The sequence below is a fragment of the Pygocentrus nattereri genome, chromosome 13, assembly GCF_015220715.1.
Source record: "Pygocentrus nattereri isolate fPygNat1 chromosome 13, fPygNat1.pri, whole genome shotgun sequence".
In the NCBI taxonomy this organism is placed as follows: domain Eukaryota; kingdom Metazoa; phylum Chordata; class Actinopteri; order Characiformes; family Serrasalmidae; genus Pygocentrus; species Pygocentrus nattereri.
The window spans coordinates 18,432,751-18,445,204 of NC_051223.1; the positions used below are offsets into that span (position 1 = coordinate 18,432,751).

Below are 12,454 nucleotides of genomic sequence, written 5' to 3' on the forward strand. Positions count from 1 at the left end.
TGGATTTCTCGAAGAAGCAACCTTTTAATGCTCTTTTTCCATCTCGCTGACTCTATGCGCTCACTATTCTTTGCCCAGGAAGGAACTATTCCCCTGACTCTTCCCTATGACTTTAATGCTCAGAACTTTGGGATTTCACTTTTTTTTTTTTTTTTTTTTTTTTTTTTTTCTTTCCTACTGTATAAAGAAAAGTTTGGACTTTTTTGTAATAATGGGCAGACAGGCATAGACTTGTGAGAATTTTCTACTGCTGTTTCCTGTTGATTTAAGCTCTTAGGAGTTGTATAAATTTAGGGCAGCTTAGAGCACGCAAGCTCAATGTGAGACATTTTGCCATGAGGTTGTTTGAATGGGGTGCTGGTCAGTACTATTGCAGTTGTGTACTAAATTTCGGGGTTTTCACTTGAACATGGTGGGTGTGTACTAACAAGACAGTGCCGACTGTCTTTGTCTCCATGTTGCACACAAACACACTGTGGAGGGCATGTACTGTGCATTTTGGATTAAATTGAAGAGGACAGTTTCTGAATGAATGGGGAAAAAGACAGCAACATCCCTATTCAGTTTTTTTTTTTTCTTCCTTTCATAAGGTTGACTGGTAAAGGGGGTGGGAAATAACCACGTGACCTAAACAGTGGCAATATGGCTTGAGACTTATTTTATAAAAATGAGATACTTGTCTTTTATATAAAGATATATTATTTAATTTAATTTTTGGAAAAATAAAAAACTTGAAGCAACAGGAGCTGATAAATGACACTTTTTTTTTTTTTTTTTTTTTTTCTTTCCTTTTCAAAGATGTAATGGTGATGCAAAATGACACTGCTGTCATACCTTATACATCCCACTTGGGGACTGCTGAGAAGTATCATGCCGTTTTGATGAAATGTCTTATACATGCATATATGAATATATACATAATGATTCACTGTACAAACCATGGTAACTGAACAGATTTTTTTTTCCCTTCTTCTTTTTAAAAACATACAGACTGGAAAAAGACCATGTGATTTGTTGACGTTTTGACCACTTTTCTCATGCTAACACTTTTTGGTGCTTGCTGAGAGGAGCAAAAATATTTGATGCTCTTTTTTTTTCTTTCTTTCTTTTGTTTAAGTTATTCTGGTGGTCAGATTTTTGCCAATTATTTAATTGTACATTAAAGTATGTTTGTACCAATGGTAATCAGCTGGCTTCTAATTTGGTTTAATTCAAGGTTAATATACTGTATATAGTCACTGTGCCGATGACTCCAGGACTTTCCCAGGAAAACCTCGCCTTACCGTGACATAAGTCTGTTTTCTACTCGGATCTGAGCCACTTTCATGTATGTGCAACCTTAAGAGCGGTCGGTTTGTGTGTGGGTCCCCCATCGCTACGCCTGCAGTCATTCAGTGTAGGCTTGGGCAGTATATATTTTTAATTATTTCACCTTCCTGGCATTGGGTACCCAATATAAGACGGCATTTGTGGTTATCAAAAAACAAAAGCTGAGATGAGGGGGCTGGTGATGGAAGGCGCTGACAACGGTTTTAACTGTCGCTTTTATAGCGTTATTTCAAAATGGATAAATAGTTCACTTTACATTGTCACCAAATAAGTGAACACCGTGCAAGATTTGCAAGTCATTCAATAAACGGTCATATGGCCTTAAAATGATACTTGCCTAGTCACCAGCTGCTGCTTTGAATTTGCCCGTTTCACCTGAACTGGTGCAGCAATTAACTTAAACTTATTCTGAAACCTGCGGCGCTGAATTTCGCTGCTGCTGCGCCCTTTAAGGTGGACCGGAAAAATTCGAAGAAGCCGATTCCGGTTTCGCTCGTTTTTCTGTTCTCTACTTTCACGATCTTACCTGGGGGCTCATAGCGGCGCACAGGTTCGCGCGGCAGCAGTGAAAGCTGGACTCCGGCCTGTTCTACGGTGTGCAGAGAACGGGCGGTGCTGGTACCTGTAGTTCTTGGCCGTAGCTGAGCTGCAGTCATGTTTTTTCCTGGCTCCGCCGACCCCGCCCCCCTCTTTCTTTTATCGGTGAGCTTAAACACCACCAGTCAAAATGTAAATAGGTGAAATGTGTTTAGTTCGTTTGTGGAATAGAAACTGGACACATCGTTATGTTGAGATATAGTCATTGTTGTGTTTTGTTTTGTTTTTTAAACATACCGCAGTGTACCGTAAAACCGCCTTACCACCCAAGCTCACGCTGCCCCTGCGTGTCATTATCAGTGTCTATATTGAAGATGGTGGCAACAAGTACTACAAAAGCACAGGTCTGACCTTTTTTTGCCTTCATGTTGCTCTAAATAATAAACAGCTGAGCGCTGTTCACAGCAATTCAGGCCTGTCCTGCTGGTTAGTTTGTTGGTTAGTTTGATTACCAAGGTGGTTGTCACGTGACCTTTTCGATTAGGGGAAGGAGTACTTACCTATAGGAATGTGAACCTTTGAGCACTGAGGCTTTGTAACATGAACATAGAAAAGACCAGGCATGCACAATGGTACCCGAAGTGCAGTGGTATGTTATCTTTAAAAGATTGGATTTGACTGATATTTCAAACTGATGTTTGATTGTGTATCACACTGTGAACACTGAGGTGGTGATGGGCCGCTGTACTAAATGTCTGCAGTTCATTCATTTTGCTGTATTTCTATCCCTCCACAAGTAAATATTACATTGCTCGGGAGTGCTAAACTAGGCAGATACAGCATCAATTTTGACGTTTTAGAAATGTTGAAGTATTGGCGTTGGCAGATACGTACATGGAAAATATAACATGCCTGCATTAGCCCAGGATGCCCACATAAGTACTTTTCCTTATCAAAGTACCCATATCAAAATACTACTAAATAACTGGATTTCAGTTAGCTTTTCTTGACCCTTTCTGCATCCTTAAGTGAAAAAAAAAACTGTACAGAGCCATCAAGTTCTCACATTTAGCTTTATTACAATATAAAAGCACGTCTAATAGATAATTATAATACAAATACTGCCATTTACTCTTAAAGCATCACACTACCAGATTATCTGTTTTAAAGTGCAGTTTTTCAGAGAAGCAAATGCAACCACAGATAACTTGGTAATATATTATGTACACGTCTCATTACTCAGTTACCACCAATTATAAGAAAAGTACAAAATAGTCAGGTCAGTCCCCAGAGGATTTGCTTGAATATACATTCAAATCAGCATAGAAAAATACAGACAAAATTGTCTTCAGTTCTCTTCAGCTGTCAACAGGCAAACAAGTCAGACATAGGTTGCTGCAGTGTAGTTTGATGCAATTACCTATAGGTATGAATATACATTATATTCAGTTTCAACGGAATTACAAAGTTTGATAATAGGCACACATTGCAACTCAAGTGCAATGGCTGGATAAAGTGGGACACAATTTAAATTCGAACAACAAAACAGAGATGCTACAAAGTGCTGTATTACTTTGTATATATTTACATGGTTGGTAGAAACATCAATGTATGATATGTATTGTCAATACAGCAACAAGTGAAAAACAATGGAAGAATACTGTTCTTAGATTTCATCACTTTTTCAATGTTTTGATCTCTGACACCATCACACTGATCAGTGGAATGTTAGTCTAAAAGTACGCATGACATACGGAGTAAGGACAAAGTTTGCCAAACATTTTAAGACAATCATCGAACAACACTGACACTAATCTCCCATAAAAGTGTGCTATTCCAAATATAATGGGTCTGCACTATCTGTGGGATGCTAAGACTACATAAGCGCACGTGTTTTATTGTCCACACAGGTGCCTCTCACCTTTCTGTACCAGCTTAGGGTAAAAATGACTGCCAATTAATTAGTTAGGCTAATTAGTTTCAGCCAAAGTGTATTTTAAAACATTTTGGGTCTTGGTGTGGAAAGAGCTTTTCAAAATATTCTGCGCAATTCAGTTGTTGAGATGTAAACAGTCATCCAGAGTGGTCTGATGTGAAATGGTAATAATTCTAATGTTTTTACAGTGGTCATGATGGTCACAGTGTTTACCAACACAAATAGAACTATTTTATTAACTGTCCAAAATGATGAGGGAACCTACATGCGTCTTCCGCATTTTGGAAATTGTGAAATTGTGGTAAATCTGAAAAAATGTTTTTTGTTGGGACTGTTTTGCCTTACAGTACCCTACATGTGCCTCTCTGTCGTGAATTAGTTAAATATAGATTCAGTCCAAAACCTTATCCCAGAACTATCATAAAACAGGCACTTGACCACATATTGATAACAATTTTATTCAATAACTTTCTGTGAGACAGACGCATTAAACTCTTCAGACTTCAGGTTCCTCTCATGACCACTGTAAAAATTTTGACTCAGCAAGTTTCTCCAGAACAGAGCATTACACATCAAACCACTGTGAATGACTTGGCTTACATTTGAACCATTATGCAAAAAATTAGAAAAATCGGTGGAATTCCCCTTTAAGTATTCTGACGTCTTCCACCAAGAACAAAAGGAAGAAGAAAAGTACAGCTGGAGTGACCTAAGCTTTAGAGTGGAATAAATTGTTGAATAACGTTTTTCTAATACATGTTAGAATTTGTTTAACTGAAAGTCAAACTAAAGTGTCAATCAATGGATTACAGGTGCTTCACATCTGTACTATTTTTGGTAGTGTTTCAAAGTCAAAGTCATATCTAAAATGACAGTAGTTTTAAACTTTGAATGAAATGTGTGACTTCGCTACTGCCCTGGAGATGATTAATTATTAGACTTAATATTTTATTGGGCGCATAGAGTGTATAATGGCAGACCTGTATCCGCTGACCATTTCAGATTAATCAGTTAATTAAACACCCTGAATCATTTTAGATCTTCAGTCAGTTTAGTCTCCTGAAGTTACACTAGTTTTCAAAAGTTTGAAATCACAACTGAAAGGTTTGGGATCACTATTGGCAATAAAATGATAATGATAAAAAATGTTGCAGACACATGAAATGATTTATTAGTATGGAGCTATTACACTACAGCTTCACATTAGTAGGAGGCTGTAAATAAAAATGACAATTTTAGGGATTAACAGACATTTGATGTTCGAAAAAGCTGGATTACACCGAAAACTAAGTTATTTATTATTTATAATTTAAAGTATTATTATTATTATTATTATTTAAATTATTATTATTAGCAACCGAGGATCAGAATGCCAAGGCCCACGCCTTTGGATGCTGCCCGATCCACAAAGCACAGAACCCCTATCTACTGCCCTTCCCATTAGTGGTGGGTCGATGGGAGGGGGGACTCATGTAACCGGGGGCTCTTTACCGGTCTGTTGTGGTAAAGAAAGAGCTGAGCCACAAGGCAAAGCTCTCGATTTACCGGTCAATCTACGTTCCCACCCTCACCTATGGTCATGAGCTTTGGGTAATGACCGAAAGAATAAGATCGCGAATACAAGCGGCCGAAATGAGTTTCCTCGTCAGGGTGTCTGGACTCTCCCTTAGAGATAGGGTGAGAAGTTCGGTCATCCGGGAGGGACTCGGAGTAGAGCCGCTGCTTCTCCACGTCGAGAGGAGCCAGTTGAGGTGGTTCGGGCATCTGGGTAGGATGCCTCCTGGATGCCTCCCTCATGAGGTGTCACAGGCAAGTCCACCCGGGAGGAGACCCTGGGGAAGACCTAGGACACGCTGGCGTGACTATATTGCCCAGCTGGCCTGGGAGCGCCTCGGAATCCCCCCCGGAGTGCTAGTGGAAGTGGCTGGGGAAAGGGAGGTCTGGGCCTCATCGCTTAGGATGCTGCCCCCGCGACCCGAACCCCGGAGAAGCGGAAGATGATGGATGATGGATTATTATTATTATTATTTATTTAAATCATTATTCAGAATGCCTTGCATTGCCTTGAGAAGGGATGACTAATTCCCTGGCAGATAACTTATAATGAAATGACTATGAATAATTAATTACTGTAGAGTTCCCAACTTGAAATATTGAATATAACATCTTGAAATCTAATTACTTCAATCCATACTGTAAGTCATGATTGACTGAAATAACATAAGTTATTAATGTGACAAGTGAATCCAAACTTTTGAACACTAGTGTAGATACATATTATATACTACAATCCCACAATTGTAATTAATACAACTTGAATAAACTAGTACTTTATTTACAGTACTACATGCGTGTAGCTTTTCAGTACCTTTTTAATTACTTAAATGATAGTTTATGGAATCACTGTGAAAAGCTAAAAAGCTCACTGGCTTATAGGGAGGCCCTCCTCAACCAACATGTGCAAGTAGATGCAGCATTAATGGCAATTTCTTTCCACGCTGAGGATGTCGGCTGTACTAATCATAAATTTACCTTGAAATGTTAATGAATATCATGCAATAGAATGAACTGTCAAAATGTCCCAACATAGTGCACTTGATTAAAGTCTCACATACCACTTCTCTTTGTCTCTCTCTCTTCACTTCACTCTTTCTCAAGTCTCAATATTAGAACTCCAGTTCCCAGCTTCTGAAGAAGCCCTTTGCAACCAGCGCCTCCCTAAAAGTAACTGTCAGTGAATTTATGGTGACATCTGTCACTGTTACCTCCTCTGGACCCATGACCGGCCTCCATTCTTCATGCATTGGAGACACTGTCACTTCCTTGGATCCAATTATTGAACTCCAACCCTCTGTCGCCACATTACCTGAGAAAGAGAAGCAGGAGCCTGTGAGGCAAACACCAAGCATACAGATGTGAGAGGGTTAATTGTGGGTTCAATCACTGTCACCTATAAAAATGAACAAAAGTTTTACAAATGTATTTACAGCAAAGATCTGGGTGAATATGGACCTCTAGTGTTTGTTAGCAGCATTAGCCTCAAATCTCCACTAAACTAAAACAGCAAAATGTGGATACCAAACCTGTCTTGGCTAATCGACTACATCTGGGTTAAGTGGAAAACTATGCTAATTTGACTTTTCATCAAACCATTCCTCTAAAACTTTCTGTGACACTAAATTGTGATTTATTTCAAGGCTATAATAAAATATACAGATATAGTGCAGGACAAAAATGAAAAATGCAATAAATCACAGAGAAATAAGAAACTAGAAAGAACTTCAATTCTGCTCTAGAGGTTAGCACTGATGCAGCCATGTCTAACTTTATAAGGTCTGGCTGCACAATGTATAATTTCGAATTGTAATAGCAATATTGGATTTTGTGATACTAATATCTCAAATGGCTACAAAAGGCAAATGAGTCCTATACCCAAATCCCAGTTTGTTAATTTTTCACTTTCAGTGAGAGCATCCTGAGAACCATATTACAGTCATATGCAAAAGTTTGAACAATTACACATTTTGTCGATTTTCCAAGCCGAAATAAGTACACATCCTTTACAGAGAACAAACTTAAATATATAATTTTCTTAAAGGTTTATTAGGTGGATTTAACATATTGAAAATAAAATGTGCACCACAGCCTGTGCATTGGTCACATTTTATATATTTTTTCAATATGCTAAATTCAGCTAATAAACATCCATCCATCCATCCATCCATTTTCTAAGCCGCTTCTCCGTAAGGGTCGCGGGGGGATGCTGGAGCCTATCCCAGCAGTCTTCGGGCGGAAGGCAGGATACACCCTGGACAGGTCGCCAGTCCATCGCAGGGCAGACAGACACACACAGACAGTCACTCACACACTCACACCTAGGGGTAATTTAGCACGTCCAATTGGCCTGACTGCATGTCTTTGGACTGTGGGAGGAAACCCGGAGAACCCGGATGAAACCCACGCAGACAAGGGGAGAACATGCAGCTAATAAACAGTAATTGTTTATTATTGTAATTGTTAAAAGTGTGTTTTCTGTAGAGGATGTTTTTCACTAAGAAAGTCAACAAAACATGTAATTTGACCAAACCTTTGCATATGGCTGTATATCAAGGGCTGTCCAGTATGCTTTTATATGCTGTAAGGTGTATAGTAATCATCATATGCCATCATAAGCCATATAAATGCAAAAAGGTATTTCATTCATATTTGCAGTTAAGTTATAAAGCTAAACGTGTATGCATCTGCAGGTTTGCAGGTTTCTTTCTTTCTTTTTTTTTAACATTGACTTTACACCACATCGAGAGGCTTACTGTTTTGGTACTTTGCCCTGTGCAGCTGTCTAAATGAGGGTTGACAAACTGTACTGCAGCAGTAAAACTGGGTCAACAAGGTGTTTCTGCTTGACCTCTGACCAACTAACATACTTACTGTTTGGAGTGGCTCTGTCAGTCTCCAACTCTTCCTCTCTAGTGCTCTCATCTTCCTCCTCATCCTCCTCCTCCTCCTCTCTCCCCCCCCAGTCCTCTACCGATGGGTCTCTGGAGCTTCTCTTTTTCCTCTTGTGCTGGACTAGTTGCCGATATATGGTGCCTCCCTTGGCCTGGAACTTCTGGTCCATGTGGTCGATCTGTGGGTCGAGTGAGCGAGTGAGAGAAAGGTGCAGACGTGCAGGAGACTTGTCTGCAGCTTTCTGTGCACTGCGGAGGTCCATGGTGTAAATGTTCTATAAGGTAGAGAGAGATGGAGAGAAACTATACAGCAAAAATTTTCATCAATGCAGTTAGCGGAGAGCTGGTAGGAACAGAGTGAAAGGTCAAAAGAGGCTGCAGCAGACAGTACCTGCACAAAAAGACGCTTTGGCTTGGGTCCCCTCTTACGCCAGCCCACTGCTTTGTCCCGGTGCTCTCTATTTGCAAATCAAAGAGAAAATTCAGAGAGTAATAATCACTAAGTAAGAGAGCAATCCATTTGATTCCTGAATTACAGTGAAACTCACTTCTCCTCATATGCTAGAACAAGCCGAGGATCTAGGATATGCTCCTCAGGCTCCCAGGTACTGTACCTGTGAGTGAAAAATACACACATAAACAGTGACGAACCAAAACATTATGCCTTATATACTGTTGATTCTCTGTGGGCCCCTAAAACAGCTCTGACTCACTGAGGCTTGGACTCTACAAGACCTCTGTAAGTTGCAAGGTGGAGCTGCCATGGATTGGGCTTCTTGTTCCAGCACATTCCACAGATGCTCAATCGGATTGAGATGTGGGGAGTTTAGAGGCCAGGTCAACATTTTGAGCTCTGCATCATGTTCCTCAAATCACTCACAAACAGTATGTGCAGTGAGGCAGGATGCTGAAGGACACCACTGCCACTGGGATATATTTACGGCCATGAAAGGATGTACCTGGTCTACAGAGATTTTTAAGTAGGTGAAGTGTCAAGTCATCAACATGAATGCCTGGACCCAGGGTTTCTCTGCAGAACTGTCCAGAGCATCACACTTCGTCCAACAGCTTATCATTTTCCCACAGTGCATCCTGCTGCCATCACTTCTTCAGGTGCACACATACCCGTCCATGTAAGGTGAAAGAAAACGGAACTCGTCAGACCAGGCAGCCTTCTTCCATTGCTTCTAGATCTAGTTCCATTGCTTGAGTGCCCACAATAGGCGCTTTCAATGGTGGACAGAGATGGACATATGCAGCAGGGTGAAATATATTGCATGTTGTGACATGTTCTTCCTGTAACCATCATTAAACATTTCTGTGACTTCCATTCTGTTCAGACTAAATGGGATGGCTATCAGTGAGCCACTGTTACCAGATCAGCAACCTTATTCACTTCATCTGTAATGTTTTGGCTCATCTGTGCACTTAATACAGAAAACATTTACTAATGAAAATCATATTTTTATGTTTTTGTCATGTCAGACTTTTTAATACACTCATTAGTAATCGTAATTACATATAGTAAAATAAATCTATGAATAAACCACTAAACTTTCACATTTTTTACTTACTTTGGAGGCCACCCCTTCCACTTTAGTAAATATTCCACATGCCCCTTTAACAGAGAGAGAGAGAGAGAGAGAAAGCGTAATTAATACATTCAAATTCAAAAGCTCCAACTTTGTTTGGATATGTCTAAAGTGATGAAGCTGTGTATAATTTACTTCGATGAACATCTAACAGTACCCATTTGAATTTTTTTCTTTAGAGAAAAAAGAGGTTGGCTTGTGTTAATTAGGGGGTCAATAGAAAATCTCTCACGAAAAACATTATTTAACGTTTTAGTATGATTTTTTGTGTGGTTAGCTTTAAAAAATGAAAAGCTTTGATTATTTCTTTGTTGCTTCATTTTTTAAAAACGGTTGCCCTTTTGCATCGCAACAGCCATCCCCAGTGTTTCTTAGCTGAGATGTTCAGCTTTCATTTGCTGCTATTTAGGTTATCCTAATGTGTAGAATACCTGGAATATACAGCAGAGAGAGGAAACTGTGCCCATCAGCTCTGCTTTTCATACATGTAATTTACAATTTTAAATTTATATATATAATAAAATATATATTTGTTTATTATTACCATTTACAGTTAAAATGGGATTTTCTGTTGTTTAGTTAAATATCAGTTGTGTAGGCAAGCCGTAAAGGACCACAGATTTGCATGTTTATTTAATCTATTTTTCTGTGATGTTATTTTTATATGTTCTCTCGAGTTATTCGTATAAGTATCATGACATACCAACTGCTGTTCTAGACATCTCGAGGTGTTTATGCCATTATCACAACATAACAAATGTTATCCCAGTAAACAATGTTCATTATATCATGGTAATGATATAAAGAACTCAAGATCTTTGTAAAACAACGTTTGTTTTGTCTTGACATAAATGACAAGGTCTCAAGAAAACAAATGAAAATAACTTGTTATCATGGTAAAATGAAGACAAAAAACATGCGAAACCATAAGCTTTAAGGTCTTTCGTAGTTGTGTGGCCAAATGACTAAATTAAATGAAGTGATAAAAAAACTGGATTGATTAATAATTAATGACCTTCCTGCTAGAAAATACTACAGTAACACTGTATTATTTATTATTTCATTCTTATTCAGTTTTATGTTCATTTTAACTACACTACAGCACTTTGTCTTCAGTCTGTCCTACATTTATGCTGTTTTTATTGAGCTTTTATTTTTGTAGCACCCCGAGTTCCCCTCGCGTGTTCAGTACGCTGTACATATAAGCCTGAATTGACTTCCAGAGAAGCCACAGTGCAATGAGCATTTCAGAGATGGACACTAATGAGTTAAATGATTTAAGCTGAGAGCGTCTCGCGCTCAGCTTTACTACACTTACGCGATGACGTAACGACCACGAGCCCTCTGGCGTCAAAGGAAATATAGAAATGACGAACCAGAAAAAACGACCCCCGTTTAAAGAAAGCGTGGACCCAAACACGGGGGGCGGGGGGTGTTGGGAGCAGCAGATGGGAGGGGCAACCTGACATGACAGGCATAAAGCCGCTGCTTTTTCAGCCAATGAGCTTTTTTCTTACACTTGACATTTTTGTCATACAGCTCACTCAGAGAGAGAGAGAGAGAGGCAGAGAGAGAGAGAGGCAGAGAGACAGAGAGACAGAGAGGCAGGCAGGCAGATCCACAGCTTCAGGAGCTTCGTCATTTTCTGTCACGCTCAGGCTGCCTGCGCACAGAAAGTGGGCTACTGCCTCAGTAATGCATGTAACAGCTAAAGGCGGTGCATTTAATCTCCAACTTCAGTTACAGGTCACTGTAGTGATTTTGGATCAGCAGCTGGTTTCATAACATTCCCTCTCTCTCTCGCTCTCTCTCTCCCTTGGTTGGATGAAATTAAAACGCTCCCTTTAAGCATGAGCTCCTATCAATGATGTAAACACGGATCCGTTTCAAATCCAAAAAAAGACCAAACAAATGTCTCTGAACAGTTTTGCGAGCTACCCACGCAGCCCGTGAGAGACCCCGACGCCTCGCCTGCGCCCCTCACTTACCTTCCTCACTCTCTTCTTTATGATTGACTCCACAGCGAACACTTGTTCACCGATAGCTGACAGTTCCATCAGATTTCAGTGGCGCTTTCCAGGCTCGTGTGAAATAACGCAGCGGCGGAGCTTCTGTTCGCTTAAACTCACAGTAGGTCGGGCTGAACGACGCTGCTCCGCTCCTCCTCAGCTCCGCTCCGCAGGCTTGTTTTTAGCTTCAGTTTCAAAAGCTTTTTTTCTTTTTTTCACCCTTCCATTTCCTCGTACTAGATCTTTCTGTGAGTACAGTGACTTTTAAAATCTGCGACACATCTGCAGCGCGCGGTGCGCCACCATGCGGTGACAAGCGCGCTCTACACCACACACACAGACGGGCTCGTATTCATACAGTTTCGGGACGCGGGGGGTCATACATGAGTCATTCGGGGAGATGGTGCCAAATAGACACGCTAATGGGAAATCTCATGTCAAGAAATCAATGTTTTATCCTCTTTAGTGAAAAATGGATATTGTGCTTACCAAAAGCAGATGATCTCATCTCAGTAAACGTATTTTTTTATTTTGGTGTGTATAAAAAGACAGAGAACTACAACCCCATTGTGCTGAATTTGAGATGTAGGGAATGTGACAGGT

The 12,454-nt window shown here is 40.0% G+C and overlaps 1 protein-coding gene across 2 annotated transcripts; it reads right to left on the minus strand.

The window, feature by feature from the left end:
• Positions 1-5,724: 5,724 nt before the first annotated feature.
• On the minus strand, positions 5,725-12,161 carry cbx7b (chromobox homolog 7b). 2 transcript variants are annotated; one of them, XM_017686049.2, is made up of 6 exons: positions 11,831-12,161; positions 9,825-9,868; positions 8,799-8,864; positions 8,642-8,708; positions 8,231-8,525; positions 5,725-6,689 (listed from the first exon to the last, which is right to left on the minus strand). In XM_017686049.2, the coding sequence occupies exons 1-6, from the start codon at positions 11,897-11,899 to the stop codon at positions 6,469-6,471; spliced, it is 762 nt and encodes a 253-aa protein (XP_017541538.1). In that variant the 5' UTR covers positions 11,900-12,161; the 3' UTR covers positions 5,725-6,468. The 2 variants fall into 2 exon arrangements, with proteins under 2 accessions (XP_017541538.1, XP_017541539.1); XM_017686050.2 differs by having other exon boundaries at positions 5,725-6,668; positions 11,831-12,159.
• Between the last annotated feature and the right edge of the window lie 293 nt (positions 12,162-12,454).